The 20,147-nt window shown below is 45.8% G+C and overlaps 1 protein-coding gene across 1 annotated transcript in view; it reads left to right on the top strand.

Moving 5' to 3' along the window:
* Nucleotides 1–17,460, top strand: part of tshz3a (teashirt zinc finger homeobox 3a) — a 19,865-nt gene extending 2,405 nt beyond the window's left edge. The window contains exon 2 of the mRNA XM_031864455.1: nucleotides 10,494–17,460. Within this exon, the coding sequence (XP_031720315.1) occupies nucleotides 10,494–13,810 (3,317 nt within the window). The 3' untranslated portion in view covers nucleotides 13,811–17,460. The remainder of the gene's footprint in view (nucleotides 1–10,493) is intronic.
* Nucleotides 17,461–20,147: the final 2,687 nt, after the last annotated feature.

Here is a 20,147-nt window from a genome sequence, read left to right as displayed (position 1 = left end):
TCTCTCTCTCTCTCTCTCTCTCTCTCTCTCTCTCTCTCTCTTGCCTTCCCCTGTCTGAGAGTGTTTCTCCCTCCACAGTACAAAACTTGTTTTGCCTGCTTCATTAGCGTTGGTCCAATTAGCCGTGAGGCTGATGGAGTCCTGACAGGCCCTGTGATTGGAGATGACAAGCTCGGGGTGCCCAGCCCAATGAGGTTTGCCACCACTTTGATGTAATCAACTTGATATTACACAGAGCCGCTCGCCTTTGGTTGTGCTGTAACTCAATTTTCCGCTGCAGGTGACAAATGGGCCTGCCTACCTGGGTCAGGTCTGAGTGCTCTTAACAACCGAGGGCAGCTGGCCACGTAAACAGCCCAGCAAACATGAGAAAGGGACTCTCCCAGCTGTGGAAACACAGAGACCTACTTCCTTCATGGCTGCCGATTAGCTTCGCCGCAAGCCAGAGGCCTGATGCTGTTGAAAAGGCCGCGGAAAGTAAAAATGCTCGGCGGACTTAACAGGAAGTTGACATCGGCTTAACAACGTGTGGGCAAAGACGCGGCCACTTCGCTGGAATGTCTAACCTGGACAGTGTTTCTGCAGAATGGTGCCAGTGTGTTTACGGTGTGTTGCATGTGTCGGTGCACTGTCAGGCCTTGTTGTAATCTGGTCATCTGTGTGTGCATAAGGGGAGGGGGGGAAAAGGGGGGGGGGCGGGGGGGGGGGGGGCACAGCAACAGTCTCTTGTTTCTGCGGGGTCAGGATTATCGCTGCCAGACTGGCAGCCATCACTCATGTCTGTCTCTGAGTGTGTGTGTGTGTGTGTGTGTGTGTGTGTGTGTGTGTGTGTGTGTGCGCGTGTGCGTGCTAACATCAGTGGGCATGAACTTTCTGATTTGTTTGGTTGGTGTGTGTGTGTGTGGTTTGGCTTGTGATGGTGATAGTGATGAAAGGAATTGTAACTGTAGACCACCTGCCGGGGTCAGGCCATAATTCTCTGAGCTCTTTAGGCCCGTCTACGTTGTGCAGTTTCTTCTTCTCTTCCCTTCTCGCTGTCTTTGCACACCGCCTATGCAGCGCACGTAAATCCCGACATAGAAACACTAGCCATAGCACACAAACGTGCAGTGTTGGCGCTAGTTAAGATACGAGCTTTCACAGCACACATTGCAGACACATGCGCACATGTTGTGACCAGATTGTAAAAACTGGCAAGTGAAATGAAGTAAGCTGTTTTTTTTTATATATCGGTCTGCCTTCCTGTTGTTTATGTGTGAAAAGCATGGCCTTAACTGAAGCAGCAGGGGAGCACGAGTTCGGAGTTAATTGTTCCGCCGGCATACAGCGCTAGCTAGCTTTAACAACAATGCGCCTCCGCTGGCGATGTTTGCAGGTGCGGCAAATGTTTTGGCCTTGCAGGCCCCGTTGCTAATGAAAGTCCTATGGCTGGATTCCGGTGCGGTTGAGTCATGTCTGTGATCTATGTGTCTGATAAGTGCATACCTAATGAGGCTGTGAGCACCAGTGGGAGGAGGAGGAGGAAGGCTGACAGAGTGTTTCCCACAGGTATTGACAGATGCCTTTTTGTTTTTGCCATAGGCCCTGACTCCATAAATCCTGCCTGTGTAATGATAACAGTGCCACCCTGCCAGCGAGTGAGTGAAAGAGACAGTGTAAGAGAGAAAGAGGGCAGAGGGGGAGGAAAAGGAGGAGGCGCTGGTGGTGGGGACGATGAAGAGCGGGGGCGGTGAAATGGGCCTTCGCTCCTTTTTAACACACACTTGGCAGATGTCAAGCCATAGGGTTGGGCTTCGGGAGAGAAAGAGGAGTATAAGTGCTGTAGTAGTGTCACAAATAGAAAACCGTTAGCCATCCACTCTTCCCTTTCAGCTTTCAGTGTGCTTTCAGCCGGGACTGCTGTCTGGGCACTGAGTCGGAGGCTTTGTAAAAATAGTTCCACCGCTGTTGTGATAGATGCAGCTGCACTGTAGCGACAATTGGGACAGGCTGGATCCCTCCAACCCCACCTCCCACCCACCCTCTCTCTCTCTCTCTGTCTCCCACTCCTAGAGGTAGCGAGCCTCAGAGCCTGGTGGGATGTGTGCTCTTTTTCGGGGGAAACTGAGCTGCTCCGGTCTTCAGGGGTCCTGAAACCCAATCCAGGAGGAGAATAGCGCAGCCATGCCAGAGAGCCGATTTCCTTTTCAACAGAGTCATTTATCACTGACCCACCCTTCGCTTCTGACACGGTGACGTGTGTCATTTATCAAACAGGCTTTACCAGACACACAGAAGGGAGGTGGATAGGGGGCAGAGAGGAGGAGAAAGAGAGAGTGAAAGAGGGGGGGAAACTAGACAGAGAGAAACAAAGAGAAGGAGAGGAATGGAGAATGAGGTGCGGAGTAAATGTGGAGCTGGGGAAAGAGACTGCCGTTTGTGTGTGCGAGAGTTTTTCCAGGGAAGAGTGAGTCCTGAAACCCTTGAGGAGAAGCGTTTGGGAGGGGAGATTTTTTGGAGATGACAGGGAGGATTGAGTTACACTGAGTTGTGTTTTGATGAGTGACAGAATGTTCTTCCGTGAGATGCCTCACAATGTCTGAATGAAGAGGAGAAATATGCTTTGTGAGTACACAAAGTCCGACAAGTGTGTTGGTGTTGTTTACTCATAATATATGCTCAACGGACAGTCATAGGGGCGCCGTAGAGGTGTGTGTGTGTGTGTGTGTGTGTGTGTGTGTGTGTGTGTGTGCACGCACGCACATGTGGCCATATGGCGTCAGTGTTTAATGCTGTGCGTGTGTGTGTGTGTGTGTGCTGCTGCCTGATGAGCAGGGCTGACAGGTATCACTCATGCAGCAGCCTGGCCTTTAAATGAACCCGAGCTGCTCTGCTCCCCCGTGGCCCTAACAGGCTCTCTCCAAGATGGATGCTTCTTTAAAAATCAGATTAATGATGGATACCAGGCTTATAGTGCCATTTATCATGAAGAATATTATTTAGGCCGGCCGTGTATGGCTGTAACTGGAGAGCCAGGACGAGAAGAAGCAGGGTGGAAAGCCTTAGACAGACACTCACTGTGTGATGGATGGCTGAGCGCTCTCTCTGAGTGTTACTAGACACCAGTGCCGCAGCAGTAGGCCATAATCAGATAGCCTAGGGATGTTTATCCCGCAACTACACTACCCAGATTGCCTTGCCTGGAGGGTTGCGTTTTGAAAAGTATCGTCTGTCATTATTATCATCTTAAAAAAGTTACTGGAATCCTGAAAAAAAACTCTACACGCTGGCGGGCACGTAGACGCACGCCTCAATGGCGATTATTGCAATTGTACATTATGGAATGATCCAATGGATCCAATCTAGCTGACTGTAATTATTACCTCAAAGTTTCCATTCAGCTTTGTCCAGAAGAGGCCCCTGCCCTGTGTCATTCCCCAACAATCATGAATAAAAGAGTACAGTGAGAGGTCAAGGCAAGGCCACAGAAAATGAAAAGGAAAAAAAACAGTTGTTTTGTTTATCGTCCACTTCTCGTTCCCTCTCTCTGTCTCCTACCTCCTCCTCCTCCTCCTCACCACTGTGATTTATGGTGGCCATCCATCTTCAGGCTTCGTCCATCACCTCCTCGTTGCTAGGTGATCATGGCAGCAGCTGCGCGTTGTGAGAGGGGTTTGGTCGTCCCACTCCCAAGCCTTGACTTTATTCCCTTCACCCCCTGATTCAACTTTAAGCACAGTCCCAGTTTCACTTGCAGCTACAAGCCACAAACATAATCCCAGTTTCAGACCTAAACTAATCCTTTTTCTTAACTGTTTCCCCAGTTTGAGCTCCTGACGTAGCGTTATCGCTTTACTACTCAAGACTTAAAGTAGGCTTGATTTTAGACGTGTCCTGAATTGTTGAACTGCAGTAACCTTTGTTTAAACCCCCAGCCTTGAGCTCAGACCTAATGTGGGTTTTAGCACAAACCTTAAATAAAGGTTGTTGTTTTTTTGTCCCTATCTTCATAGATTTACCCACCATTACAATATGGCATGATACAATTGTACTCACCTTTAACCTTAGAAGCAAGGACACAACAACATCAGACAACTGTCGACCCTGCCGTGACACAGGCATTATTAACTAAGATAGTTTTACCAGTAAGTTATTTTGATTACAAAAGTATGAGCAGATCAGACAGGTTTGAAATAGATTCGGTTATATTCAGTTTATTAAGAGTATTAACGGTGGTATAATTTACCTTAGAATGGGTTTTATCGAGTGTGTTTGAGAGTCAAAGTGTGCGTGCACATGAGGGTCTGATGGGGGATTTCCGGCGGGTCAGTGGGTGAGAAAACGACACTGAATGAATCAAAAGCCGCAGTGCCTGGAGCACATTGGACAACAACCAGAGGTCGCCAACACCAAACTGATTATTCTGGGGGGTCGCAACTCATAAAAGTGGAGAACCACTGTATTAAGTTACACTGCTAAATAGTTTAGTTTAGATTATTGGCTCTATGTATGAACTCTGTCTAATCTGGTGAAACGAGTGTTTGTACGTGTGCTGTAAAGCTGTGCTCTGAGTAATTCTTGCATTCTTGTGTCTCCACAAAAAAAAGCTGAAGACTAATATATTTACACAGCCTCGTGACCTTTTAACAACATTTTGTTACGAGGCCTAAACAGTTTGAGGAATGTGCAAATAAACAGCAGTTTTGTTCTGTTAAATGGAGCTTTGCTTGAGAACCGCCTGAGTAAGGCCGAGAGAAAGAGTGATGGAAAGACGGAGGCAGAGATGTGGTACAGTTTAAGCCAGTCCTCCTGACTACATATCATCGAACCAGATAGGCTCTGTGTGCATGTCGGACTGGAACACCGCCTTCCGATCCTTATTACTGCCCTTGGTTCTGCACCTGTGGACGCTGTTTGTGTTGGCTTTTTGTTTGTTTCCTTTTTTATCGCTTATTGTGGCTGCGTCAAATAAAAAAACTGGGACTGGAACTATGAGTCGCCTCGTTCTCTTCTACGTTAAGAGTCAGTAACGGGAGACCTTTATGTGTTTGTTGCTCGTCTCACGTCAGATAAACGAGATGAATTTTCAAGTCTTGAAGGTCTATATGTGCAGCTGGCAGCTAAGAGGTCCACTCATAACACAACAATCAGCCGAGGGTTGAATCTATTCAGTCTCTCTCTCTCCTCTCTCCTCTCTCTCTCCTCTCTCTTACTATGTGCATTGACAAGGTTCAGCCCTAAGCTGTGCCTGGGGCCAGAATGATCTCTCTGTTTTTCCCATCTCCCATATCACACATCCTGCACTACAATCGGCGGACACAATGTATTCACAATGCCATCAGGGGGTAGAGAACACACACAAATGAAAGACTGACAGAGACATCCTCGATCGCGTGTAACATGAGAGCCTGTATAAGCACGATGTCCTGGAGCAGCAGAGTTATGTATTAAAAACCTAAAAAAAATGAAGAGCACAAGATGGCCTTTCTCTGGTCGTATCCGAAAAAAGCTAATTATATCAGGACTTGTTAATTTTTTTCAAATGGCCGGAGATCACCTGTTACGTATTTTCTGGTGGGACTTTCAGCCAGGCTGTAAGGATCAAAGGGAAGGGAGGGAGAGAGCTAAGTTTGACTGAGTGTGTTGCTTTGACAAATGTGTGCAACAGAAAGGCATTTTAGGTATGTTACTGATCTGCTGCTATTTTGACAGAATGGGGCTGTTTTGGACTAAATTATTCTAATCTATTTAAAGAGTTTTAGGCTGCTGGGAAACTTGAGAGAGTGAGTGGAAGTCGGTGGTTTGTGGGGTTTTTTTTTTTGATTGAGACTGAGGTGACTTCCTGTCCTGTAACGTTCTGGAGCTGTTTCCTGTCAGTAAGAGCCCCCTTGCTGAGGGGCTGTGTTAGTTTAAGGGCGTCAAGGTCCGGTTAAAATACTGTACACATGTCAAGAAAGACTAGTCATGTTGTGAGACAGTTTAACTCTCTCCCCACTATCCGATCCCCGACTGACTTCAGATATCTCAACCAACATGTTATCAAATGTCTTGTATACGTCCACCTTTCCTCTGTCCTTCAACTGAATAATAATATTAATTCACTTTATTTATATGTTGTCTTTAATACAAGAAGTGCATCTTTATGTCTAAAGAACAAAATCCCATTGTCATGCATTGTTGTATAATTTATTAAACCATAAACAATAGACTGCACTCTCTGTGCTTTCTTTGTTCCTGTTGCTTGATTTCCGTTGTTGTCTTTGAACAACTATAAAACTTTTTTGTAATAATAACAGTAAGCTATAAGGGACCACCCATGTAGACCATTTCCTCTCTCCTCCCTGTATCCCAGCTGTGTCTTTGTGCACGGTACAGTTCTCTATGCGTACAGTGATTATAAATATAAATAGAGTGGTAATCAAGCTTTGAAACCCATATAAACAATGCTTTTGCAATAGCATTAGTTTCTGTTTTATTTTCTTAAAAATCCCCGTAGTTTGTTAATTAAGCATTCTTATTCCTCTCTTATATTTGTGTAATGCACAGAAATGTACACATTGAATTTACATTATACATTACATTGGTTTATGAAGTAGGTAGCACATTATTTAAAATAGTAGTAGCTTATTGTGAATTTAAACAAATCCTTTTTAACCCTATTTTTGCAGAACAGAGGTAATACGTTTAACAGCCGTCTATGCTATCGTCTAGCGTAAAAAAAAAAAGCACAGATGAAATATTTTACTCATGATGACCACACAAAGGACTCTCCTCTTTTTCATACCATGATGCCTGGGGCAAGGTTGTCCCTTTTTTCTTTCAGAGACCAAGCAGTCATTTGAGTATGAGGGTCAGACACAGGTAGAGTTTTTAATGACACATCCTGTTTACCCCGCTGCTGTTGGGTGGGTGTGATCATGCTCCCAGACTGTTTTCCCAGCTGTGGGGGCCAGACCAGGAATATGCACTGAATTTATAAAGGGACAGATTGAAGAACAGGAACAGGATTTAGCAGTAGCTTGATGAAAAGGTATATGGGGTCGCGCTCCCGCAAATTCACATTCACTGAACGTTATTCAAATTGTATTTGAATCGAGCGGCGATAATCTCGCAAAGAACGGAATGCATAGATTTCTACTAGAGAAACACATGATTGATTTTTTTATTTTATTTTTTTTCATTTTATAACCTCATATTATCACTCTTGCATACGAAGCCTATTTAAAATACAGCATCAAAAACAGACCGTGTATTCAGCAGCACTTGAGGAGAAATAGCCCATGGGACAGAGGGAAGGAGACGAAGAGAGAGACACTGAGAGGCTCTGCTTTAGAGGCAGCCACAGCACCTTCCTGCTTAATCACCCCCTGTCCCTGCCCTGTCTGTTGTTCCTGATCGTCAGAGCAGCACTGCAGTATTTCTATCAGATGATCTCTCCCTCCTCGTCTGCGGCCCTTATGTTTATGAAAATGATACTCCACAGGAATGCCTCCTGCATGCCAAGATGTCACTGTCTTTCCTCATCGCTTGCATCTACGTGCATGTATGAGTGTGTCTGAGAAGAGGGGGGGTGTGTATGTGTGTGTGTGGGGGGGGGGGGGGTTGAGCTGGTGTCATAACTGACTAGCTTTATTTTTAATTACGTGGGGGTGTGCATGTGACGTCGCGTATCTTAAGGTGAAGTGTGTGTTTCTTCACGTGAGACACATATTTTCTGCAGCTTTTGTGTTTGTGTGAATGTATTATTGCTATTTCTGTGTGAGCCGTGACTGAGATGTTGATTGTGTGAAAGTGCACCTCCTACCCTTCTTACCCACACCACACCCCCACCCTAAAGAATCAATCATGGAACCTAATGATTCTTGTCTTTCCCCCACATGGCATCGGCTCACTTTATCATAACATGAACACACGCACGCTCTATCTCTCTCTCAGACATGCATACACACACATTTGGAAAATATTGGCCCCTAAACCATATGCTTGGATATTAGTTAAGACTGCAATCCAAGAGTATTGTTGTATTCATAATCCTCTTCTTTTTTTCTATTCTAAGGGAGCCTCTATACTCCCATCACCTTTTATTAGCTTGATAAATCACCTCTGTTGTCAGTCAAGCCAGGGAGAATAATTGGATGTGGTTGTCGCCCTGTGTGATGGATTATCAGTCATTGGGGATTAAATTAACAGATAGTGCTCAGACATAATGGTTTTTGTTTTGCATTTTAAATTGCCTGGGAGCATGGCTAGACTCTGTAGGCTTTATAGCTGGTCCTTTTGGACTTCTATCCCTCTTTCTGTGCCATCCAGGCTTAATGACAAATGAACAATAACCTATTGGGCCGCAGCTCTATTAGTAAGAAATGTAAAACATTTACGACCAAGTTAAGGCACAGATAGAGCCCTGGGAAGGTTTACGAATGTGATAACATGACGAGAAATTGGATGTGGCAATAGTTTGATGAAATAGCAAGACAATGTGAAGAAATATGTGGAATAAGAGAAAGGTGACCTGACAACTTGGTCAAGCGGGGTGCCGGGCTCGCCTGATGCAAGCTGACACCCGTGACCAGCTAGTGAGGACACAAACGCATTAACTACCTCATCCTGGCTGGATTTCCTCTTTCGAATGAGAGTCTGACACGAATACATTCCACAAGAGAAGCGAAAGAGAAAGTATATAAGAGGGTGTGGGCAGTCGTTTGAGCGCTGGTAGCAATGAGATATCTACCTTGCGCGTTTGCGAGCGTGAGCGATTTACCTCCTCGCCCCCTTCTCCATCCTCCCAGACCCCTCCCTCCGCTCCACATCCACATTATCATAATTGTGTCCAGAACATGAGGGGCCGGGGAAGTGATCATGTCATTTTATTTACACCCTGCTTGGCCTTTTTTACAAACGACATGCCACTGACTGCCAAGCGGACTGGGGCCCGACGACATCTTTTGATCAGGGCTGTCGGGGCCTATCAGCGGAGAATGGCAGGTAATGGATACCCAGTGACAAACCAAATCTCCGGGAGGACGGAGAGTGGTCTGCACCTGCCAGGTCTCCATTAGGCTGGCCTCTCAGTGGGGCTGCCTGCTGACTGTGCCCCCAGGGCCCAAATCAGACCAGCGCCAGCCGCATGGCTGCCTAGAGATTGGCTGTTAGCACTGGAAATGAGAGTTATTTCAGCTATGACATTTTTGTTTAGACTGGACGTGAGTGTGGGGGGGGGAATGAAGGATTCAGTCACAGTGCGTGTATGTGTATGTGGGTGCCTGTTTGTGTCCACATGCCCAAGCTCCATTGTATGAGTTCCCAAACTATAAAGGTTATACCTACGGCTTCTTTCCCTGGTATTTGTCCTCGTTTACAATATTGTCCAAATGGCCGCAGACCCGTCCACAGGCCGTCCGCTATTTTCAGAGATTATTTGTTTTTCCTTAAGTTGAGCGGTTTTGTGAGTGAGGTGGACAGGAAATGAGGGAGGGGGCATGGTGACACTGTGGAAGAAAGGGGTGAGTGGAGGGTGAGTCGGCATTGGGTGGGTGGACACAGGAGTTTGTGTGTATTTTTGTGTGCCAACACACAGTTTTCATCTTTGCAGTGGGCGGCAACATGCACAGTGACGGACCTCTTATGCTTTGCCATCATGTTGACGCTCCTAGAATCTCACCTTGTGCGTTTTGTCTTCCCTTGGTCTCATTTTCTCCCTCCCTTTATTTTGTTAATTTCTTTTTTTCTGATCAGAGAAATGTGTTTGTGTTATGTTTGCATGACATTCAACACCCGTTTAGACCGGTTGCGATTTGCTTTTAAGACTGCAGCTTGAACAGAAGAGTATTTACTATCTTCTACATTTTAAGACACTAATGAACTCACTTCAGTCCAGATGATACCGTCTCTTCAACATGTCAACATTTCATCAACGAAAGTCTGACATCCCTTTCTTGAAATCCTTCAAGATATGCTCTTTGTCTGTGTGCGCATGTGTGTGTGTCTGTATGTACTGTATGTGTGTGTAATCAGAGAAGAGGCAGATGAAGAGGCGTCAGACATATTAACTGACAGATGGAGGTTGATCCAACTCATTTATTACCCCAGAGGAGAATGCCACAGTGAGATTGGGCTTCATTAATTTCAGATTTAGTTTTCATTTCAAGCTGTTGCGCCCTGAGATAAATAAAATGGCGCATTATGTTTTTTGCCAAGATATTTCTTTTTTGTTTTCCTCCAATAGAAGGAGTGAAAAGAGGGGAGGCATAAGTTCCGTGTGGCTGGGGTAGTATATAAATACAGGCTCGCCTAGAGGAAAATAACACCTCAACGGTTGATGAGGTGAAATGGGATGACTGTAATTTCTCAGCTCAGCTTTAAAGGCTCCCACACAGATGGCTCATTTATCCCTGGGAGTCCTCGGGCACACATAGCAGGGAAACTTTTTCTCCAGTTATTCTAACATAGCGTGTTCACTCCCTGCAATTTAACTCATCTCTTTCTTTCTCTCTTTGTCTCCATTCTCCTCGCAGCCTATTCTCCGGAGGAGCTGACAGAGCACACTGTGGAGGATGAGGAGGCGGAAGCAGACGACCTGCCCACAGCCCCTCAGGATGACCTTCCCATGAAAGATGAGTTTGTGGAGCAAAGCGGAGAGCCTGCCAAGGAGCAGGCATGTGACCAGGAATCAGCTGGGGCAGCAGAGCTTTCAGGACCAGAGATGGACAGTGAGTCACATGTGAGTGAGACCAGTGACCGTCTCTCAGACTTTGAGAGTCCCTCAAGAAAAGCCGAGGGCAACTTGGTCACAGCACCTCTGAATGGTGGCACTAAAACACCTCCCATAGGCATGGACACCTTAGAACAAATGAAGGTTATATACTCCAGCTTCCTGACCGGCCCCTTGTGGTCACCGCTGAACTTTAATTCCACGCCGCCACAGGCGCAGACGTCGGCCTCTACGGAGAAGCCAGCTCGCAGCAACAGCACTAGTAGCAGTAGTAGCTGCAGCAGCGGTAGCTATGACTGGCACCAGTCTGCAGTGGCAAAGACACTACAACAGCAGACTCCCCAGAGCTGTCACCCTGCACAGTCTGAGCCTAGCCTCTTCAGTACAGTCCAACTCCACAGGCAAAACCCAAAGCTGTTTGGCTCAATCTTCACTGGGGCCAGTAAGTTCCGCTGTAAGGGCTGTAGTGCCGCATATGACACCCTGGTGGAGCTGACAATTCACATGAATGATACAGGCCACTACCGCGATGACAACCATGACAGGGCAGGCAGTGGCTCAAAGCGCTGGTCTAAGCCACGTAAGCGGTCCCTGATGGAGATGGAGGGGAAGGAGGATGCCCAGAAAGTCTTGAAGTGCATGTACTGTGGCCACTCCTTTGAATCGCTCCAGGACCTCAGCGTCCACATGATCAAGACCAAACACTACCAGAAAGTGCCTCTGAAGGAGCCCATGGCCCCTTTGGCAGCCAAAATCATGTCTTCTAAGAAAAGGGGATTCGTGGGGTTGGACCTCACGGCCTCACCACATTCTAGAGAAGGAACCCCCAAAGCTAAGCACCCACAGGCAGACCTGGGTGAACCCCCACATAAACCTTCCTCCAGCCCCTACACAACTCCTAATAACCGCTACGGTCACCAGAACGGTGCCAGCTACACTTGGCAGTTTGAATCCAACAAATTTCAGATCCTGAAGTGTATGGAGTGTGGGAGTTCCCATAATACACTGCAAGAGCTGAGAACCCACATGATGGTGACAGGACACTTCCTAAGGGTGACCAGCTCAGTGGGGAAGAGAATTAAAACACTTCCAGAGGCCACCTCCCCCAACCCTGGTAGGGTTACCACACCTACTGAACAGAGGGTCCAATCTGTCCCACTCGCACCCTCCACCTTCTCTCCTCCACCTCTTCAAACTACGACAAGTGCTCCCGCTACCTCCCCTCCTCTTAAAGATATCAAAAAGGAGGAAGTGGAGGAGGAGTGCTCTAAGCAAGAGGCTGTAAGAAATGAGAAGCGAGTTGCAACGTCAGATGGGAAGGAGGAGGATGCTGAGAAGGAGGAAAAATATGACATCTCAAAGTATAGTTATCTTACCGAAGAGGATCTGAAGGAGAGCCCTAAAGGTGGCTTTGATATTCTCAAATCACTGGAAAACACTGTGACATCAGCCATCAACAAGGCACAGAGTGGGAATCCAAGCTGGGGGGGCTATCCTAGCATCCACGCAGCCTACCAGTTCCCAAGTGCCCTCAAGCTCCAACAGGGCAGCATGGAAAAGAATTCCCAACTGAAGTTCTTGTTCAACGGAGGGGATGGGGTGCTGTCCTCCCTTGCCAAGAACCAGCCCCTCGTTTCCCCACCTCTTAGTCAGTCCTCCCCATTCCCCAGCAACAACTTCCAGGCAATGGAGGATTTAGTGAAAAAGGTGACTGAGAAAGTAGCAAAAGTAGAGCAAAGGGTGAAGCAGTTGTCTCCAAAGATGGAGAACCACCCCTCTCCCTGTAGTAGTGAGGCTGGAGAATCACACAGGGGAGGAGAGGCTGACTCACCTCGGGAATGGAGGGCGGTCACGCCAACCAATAGCGACAGGGGAAGCCATAGCGACAGAGCATCCCCGGCAACCGAACCCAAGAGGGAGACAGCAGTCAAATCCCCGCTCGCCTCTACACTGAGATCTAGTACAGCCATTATCACTGGCCATACTCCTCCAGAGCAGCCCTTTGTCAACCCTCTAAGTGCTCTTCAGTCAGTAATGAACATTCATTTGGGGAAAGCAGCCAAGCCCTCCTTGCCAAACCAAGATCCCCTGAGCCTGCTCTCCAGGCTTAGCCAGAGCATGGCTGAGAGGGCTGCTGTGGCCGCTCCTCCCTCACAAACCAAAAAGCCGGAAAGTGTAGTTGATAATAGCTTTTGCCAGCCCAGTGATGACCAGCCTATGGACCTCACTAAAGGGAAAAGTGATAGAGGGGGCTCTGTAGGCTCAGCCCCCCTAACCCCTTCATCCACGGCGTCCTCCATCTCGCCCTCCTCCCTCTATACTCCTGCAAAGCTAACGGGTGTCTCTCCCTACACATCCAGCAGCCCTCTGCATGAAAACGCATTGTCGGATATCTCAGACATGCTGAGGAACCTGACTCAGTCCCACCATGTCCCAAAGCCTCCCTCACGGTCCCGGGTCACAGACAAAGCCGAGATCGTGGGCTCTACTCATGACGACGACGAAGCATCCCTGCACGGCCACAAACGCAAAGGCCGTCACTCTAACTGGAACCCCCAGCACCTCCTCCTCCTGCAGGCCCACTTTGCCTCGAGCCTGAGGCAGACATCGGAGGGGAAGTACATCATCAACGACCTCAGCCCACAGGAAAGAATGCATGTGTCTCGTTTCACGGGCCTCTCCATGACCACCATCAGTCACTGGCTGGCGAACGTCAAATACCAGCTAAGGAGAACTGGCAGAACCAAGTTCCTCAAGAACCTGGACTCGGGTCAACCTGTATTCTTCTGTAGTGACTGTGCCTCACAGATCCGCACCCCAGCAGCGTATGTATGTCACCTGGAGGCCCACCTAGGGTTCAGAATCAGGGACCTGGCCAAGCTGTCCCCTAAACAGACTGTCAGAGACTCCCACACTCTCTCTGAGAAACTAGTGCCCCTGGAGTCCTTCCTTTCTCCACAATCACAAGATGACTGCAGTAGTAATGGGACAGTGTTCCGCTGCCAGCTCTGCGTCCGTAAATTTGCCACTAAGCACGCCATCAAGCTTCACCTCAGCAAGAGCCATGGGAAGTCTCCAGAGGACCATCTGCTATATGTGAGCGAAGTAGAGAAACATTAAATTACTCTCAGCAGTAGACATATATAGGATGGCTGTTGAAAACAAAAATAAAAACAGCTTATTTGAAAGTGTGGTAATGCACAATGATGGCATGAACTACTCTTAAAATAGTCAGCACATGGCGTTTACATCTATTCGGCCGATAAACATTTCAGATTTCACCAAAATATACTGTAGGTCAAAGATATTTAGCGTGATTTGTTGAGGACAGATTCTTTCACGATCATGGTGAATCTCTTGACTAGAAGGTCGGCTAATAACTTGAAATGTATTAACTTTATTGTATTTATTTTGTATTTTTGTGAGGTTGGTTCTGATTTGCTGGTAGACTGCATGTTCAACAAGTTTTACTGTTAACATTTGTACAGTCCTGTCCTGTCCTGTCCACATTTTAAAATGCCCTTTCAAACTGGTCATTTTTTTAACACCTTAAAACAGCCAAATGCCTGGGAACGCTCTTTTAAAAGAATCTGCCAAACAGCAAAGGTTCATTGCTTGTTTTGTTTTTTTGTTTTCTCTGTACAGCCTGTTGATTTTCTTGCTGATTGTAAAAGCTGCCTTGTTCTTTATCAAGTAAGGGGGAACTTAGAATCCAGGTCTGTGTAAAAATGTATATATAGTGTATAAGCTTACAACTTGCTGTTTAAATTATGCATACTTGTTATATTTCCTAATTTAAGAGGACTATGACTATCCACTGGTGCAGAGCCTTTGAAGAAGATGAAAAGGACATTGTTTTGCACAATAGTTTTATAAATGTTATTTGATAAAAAAAAGAAACCAATACAAATATGTTAATGCCTTGTGCTTCTATGATTAAATTGAATTAACTGCTGCATAAAACATTTGTTTTCTTTCATATTTACCACTCAAACATGTGTAAATCAAGGTGTATTATGAATCTCTCATCTAAAACACAATATTTCAACAAGCGACATTTCAAATCGGTTTGTTAGAGTGGCACATCACGGTATTGTCCAAAATTATATTCTCAAGCCGTTATAAAATGTTTCACCTGTCTTGCAGGAAAACAATACATCTTAGAGAAAAAAAAACTCATCCCTCCCAATTTTTGTCCCACCTTGTGATGACTAAGCATTTATAAATTGGCTGACAGATTGCTCACGAGGTTGCATCTGCAGAAACACTGAGCAGAACTTAAAGAATCCTCAGCATTTTTATCTGCAGTTGTCTTCACAACCACAATTTTTCTAGATATTCCCAGTGATTCCTGTGTCGCCGCGTTGTTGTGAGGCGCACTAGGTGCGAGCGGTGCCACTGCCTGCAAGGCGTCTGGCAGGTGGTGTGTGCTGCATGTAAACCACCAGATGTTTCTGAAACGAGCCACTGGAGGAGGAGGAGGAGGAGGAGGAGGAGGCAGGCGGGCTGCAACAGCAGGCAGAGTGGGCTGATTACCACGGGGGCTTGGATGCCATCAGGAGCCCTGGGCACAGACAGCAGATCTGGCACACACCTGGACTCCAAGACTGTCCCTTGGAAAAAATAAAGCAGATCCTATATACGCGCGCTGAGACAAGCTGACAGTGGTGCAGAATGCACAGACAGGTGCTATTCCCTCAAAACAGGCTTTTGGATCTAACAATCTTACTGGCAGGTGTTGATGCTATCAGAGTAGTCACAATTCAGGCTCAGTGCCATGTAATGATAAAGTTTTTTTCCATGTTTTTTAGTATGCATGATAAAGACTCACACACACATTTACTTCTCCGATTTTCCACCATCTACCTTTTGTCTTATTTGAAGACGCCTTGGGACACCATGTTCTTTCTGTTTGATGTTCCCAGGCTTTGCTTGTCATCACTGACTGACTGAGTGACTCGGGGCCAGGGAAGTTATCTGGTTACTATGGTGACGGCCATTTGCCCAGCCTCTAACCCTGCTCGCTCACTCAACAGAGGACAGCTCGAGTGCAGCACACCCATTTACTCTCTTAAATCTCATCATCTCGCTTCAGTTCCTCCCACCCGGGAACAGATTAATTAACACACACACACTGTGTCCTGACCCCGTCTTCTCACACAAACTCATTACCGCCTCAGACTTGCTCCCGGCCCTCCGACGTTTAGGATACATTGGTCTAACGTTGTGGGAGAACCCAGTGATGACTCACATCTGACAAGGAGAATAAAGCCCTTAACAAAGGATGATAATTGAAAGATGGGATTCAGACCGGTAGCCATTGATAATGCAAATGAAACAGGCTGAGCTGCCTTATTGAATATTTTGTGAGTTCTCAAAGCTTGCTGAGTCCTTCCAGATATGATCCATTTTTTTTTTCCAACACTGTATGTGTTGATGAATGCTTTAGGCTTAGCGGTGGACTCGGGGTGAGGATGGTTGGGGGAGTTAATGAGATAGTTGACACTTTGGGGGTTAATGAGGGGCTGGAGGGAGAGGGCTAAATGATTGGACTTCTGCTTGGATGAGCATTATAGTGGCTGCTAGAGGAGAGCAATGTAGAAGCTATGGATCTGCTGTAGCCAATTATTTAATATGAAAGACACAAACTCCTCTCAGTTGTATTTTTCTGCGACAATAAAGAGGAGATTAGATGTGTTATCCATTGTTCTTTTGTCTTGACTATCCTTGAGGGCTGGGTAGTTATAGACGCTGATGCGCCTCAATGCTCCTAAAACAAAGTCAGCAGTGAAGGGGGAAGAAAGGAGGCGGACAGGACAGGGATAGGATAGGAGGAGAATGAGTCCCCCCCACTCCTCCACTCCACAGATCTCCCATCAGCTCTTGTCATCCCTCTAATGAATATCAGTTAAATTGCTCTGTGGATCTGAGGAGTTTGGATGTCAATGTGATTTGTGTGAGTGTGGCGGATGGAGGGGCCCAGACTAATGAAAGGCGAGCCTAGCCTGACAGAGTGATGAGCATCAAGCCTATCAGACCAATCACACAGGAGTGGCTGACAGCACCGACAGACGGACAGCCGAGGAGCCATGTATTTAGGAAAACAAAATGGCTGCCAAAATAGTGGTGGATGTCTTTAGAGCATGTTGATGTATATGTCACTCCTGCCTCAGTGTGAGTGTGCCGTTGTGTGAACTGATACGGACAGCTGCGTCATATGCAGAAATATATGTGGTTCTGAAAATGCATAAATTGTGGTTTCAGTACGATTTATAGACGTCAGCTCTCTTGTGTGTTTTAATGCTTCACGTTAATCAGAAAGACTCTTAAAATATCAACAGGTTAAGAGGATAAAATGGGTAAACGTTATTAAAAAGGTCCAACAAATCAAATGTTCCTCTAAGTGTCGCTGGCTTGACATCGTAATTTGATAAACAACCATGTCGTTGGCTACAAATAAACTTCAAGCCTCACTAAACCCCTGCATGCCAAGATGGAAGACAATGTAAGACGTGTTGTCCATTCACACAGACTCCATAGGAAAGGTGACATGATGTCTTCTGACAGCAGCAAAGGAGACATGGGTAGAGCCAAGTTAGCTTGACCTTGCACCTCTGACCCCGGTCTCTAATGTATGGGAGGAGTCACACGCATCTACGACAGCCAATAAAAAGGTCCTTGGCCTGTTTCCATTTGTACCGGAAAGAAAATATTATATAAAGCGTTAAAGAAATTGACTATAATGTAATTTATGTAATTGCCACAAAAGATTTAAGCCACCAACAACATGCAATGATGTCTGAGTGAGCAAGAGAGCAAGAGATGGAGACAGAGATGCTGAGAGGAAGCGACAGAGAGGTGAGTTTATGGTGGTCTGATTTCCAAAAAGTGCCTTTACTAGTGAGTGCGGGTTTTCATGCTGCTGTGTTGCAGTGTGCTGCCGCTGCCTGAGATAGCTGTCAGAGGCATTTTGGTGTGATATCTGACAGATTTGCTAAAGACACTCGTCTCAGGGCACTACTCTATATATCGTTAGTTTAATGCACAATGACATGACCAATTATAGCGCGCTCCATGCTCAAATAGCATGTCAAAACCTGTGTATCAATCCATTAGATCCTGTCTCCCATCACATTAAGTGGTACCTTTAGCTATCTGTTCGGCACGTAAAGGAAAATGCTGACGGAATGGAAAATCTGCCGGTGCTGTTCACAGAGTTGATGTCTTTTGGAGAAGGAGGTTGCCTCTCTCTCTCTCTTCTCTGCTTCTTTGTCTTTCTGCCTCTCTCTTTGCCGCTCTCTCGCTTATCCCAGCTACCGAGCGGAAAAGCAAAAAAAATGCATAAACAATACATCTAGATAATGGCCTGCATTGTTTACTTAGCTCTGAAAATGTATTTGTGCAAAACTCTAAAATGCATTTAGGGGGAATCATTCACTCTGTGTAAAGCCTTGTCGACATTGGGGTGCTCTCAAAAGCCGGTGAAGTGTCACAACAACATCATATATCACGGTATCAATTGGAATAAGAGGATGTGATGTGAAATACCACGAACAAACCAGTCCATTCGACCAGTAGCCGTTCTGCCTCTCCCAGTATTTCTGCATCAACCTGCTTTGCCGGCCATGACAGTGGGTGGGAGGAGGTATGTGATTTAGTGCAGTTGGTCCTAACGACCTCTCTGTCCTTGTGACGAGGACAAACAGCCTCAGGGCGCTGGCATGGAGGATGTGCCTTGGACCGCCTGGCACCTCGCCTGGCACCACGCGTGGCAACACGTCCACAGTCTGCCGCCGTTCTGATGGATTGGCCTGTCTCTGGTGCCACCTTCATGAAATCACTTTTTGATTTGTTGTCATGTTTTTCTCCTCTTTTTTTCCTGCTTCTTGGGTTTTTCACGGGTAAGAACACCCTCTGGTCAGGTATTACAAGAGTGATTAAATTAACCTTCAATAAATCAGCATAATAGAGCATTACCTGTGAGTGTGTGCGTGCCTGCCTGCCTGCCATCCCGGCGGTATGAAGGTGTGCGATCAGGAGGTCAACATCAAATGTCCATCCATGACTACTGTATGAAACACTAGTGCCCCGTGGCTGAAGCTGCTCTTTCCAATGTGCCATTTCACAGGAAACACATCAATAAGGCGCGATTACAAGGCTGACAAAATTAATCTCAGCTGTCATTTCATAGAGCTCCAGTTTGAGAGTGCTCTGATCAAGTTACATTAGTGGGAAGCAACTGAATGATTTGGAGAGGAATCAAAATCCATTTGACTTCCTTTCTATTTGCCAAGGGCTTATTATCATCAAGAACCATTTCTTATTGGAAACAAATGACATTTATGAGTGCATTTTAATCTAGGTTCATGCTATAACTGTGGAGCTTTGTTTCCTCAGTTAGTGTAGGAAATGACATGAAGCACAGAACTAGTAGCATGACTTTCCCAGTGTGGGTGTACACAGGCTTGTAATGCAAATAGACCATTGTCCTTTAAGCAGTGGTGGAAGAGAAATGAGGGTTTCACAGGAAACTAGGTAAGTGTTCCACCGCCACTGTTGTATTTCTGATAAAAGAGTTGCTCAAGGAGTGTTTCATGTCGTGTTAAACTGCATTTGTTGTTGCCACCAGTGACCACAGGTGTCACCGAATCAACCAGAATTGCAATTTTAAGTAAAAGTACATAAATATCATCAGCAACAAATATCTATTCATTTTGCAAAATTGCACCATTCTAATTGTTAGATTATGATACATATTATTGAACTATTGTCCCTAATGTATCTACGTGTATGTAGCATCCTAATGTTGTCATGAAGGAGCAAATGTTTCGACAATTTTAGATACAGTTTTAATCTGCAATGATGCATCGTGATCATAATTTAGGAAATGTTACGAGTAACTATCGTGGTGAAATGAAAAGTACAAGTGAAGCATGAAGTAACATGAAATTGAAATACCTAGAGTACAAGTACTTTAAAATAATATTTAAGCACTGCTTTTGAGTAAATGTACTTAAAGTTAATATTAGTGTCATTTTTATTCAATTGTAAAATGTCTTTTTTTGGTAAAAGTTTTCTCTACAAACGAATGCCATCGGGTAGGTTATAGATTAATAGATTAAGGTAGGTAACCTACTTTTTTAAATAAGTAAAGAAGCTGAGTTGGCAGACCTGTTTCATGGAAAAGGAGTGTTTTCAAGACTAAGAGTACTATGCTGTGTGAGTTGTTAAGATGAACAATTCCTGTAATAGAAAATACAGCGCCATTGTCAACACAGAGCATCCTGTTTCTCATCATAAAACTCTTTCCTGACAGAGAAACAAGCAAAATCTCAGACAACTCATTCTTTCCATCTGCGCTGTCTTCGGTGTCCTTCAAGAGCAAATCTTGACAGCTCTGTCCAGAGGAGGAAGGCAAACTCAGGACATCTGCTTCTCTGCTTCACGGAGACATGGC

The sequence above is a fragment of the Anarrhichthys ocellatus genome, unplaced genomic scaffold (assembly GCF_004355925.1).
Source record: "Anarrhichthys ocellatus isolate YVR2014 unplaced genomic scaffold, GSC_Weel_1.0 scaffold2, whole genome shotgun sequence".
In the NCBI taxonomy this organism is placed as follows: Eukaryota; Metazoa; Chordata; class Actinopteri; order Perciformes; family Anarhichadidae; genus Anarrhichthys; species Anarrhichthys ocellatus.
Note: the sequence above shows the minus strand (reverse complement) of the source record. Positions and strands in the feature narration are given on the sequence as shown.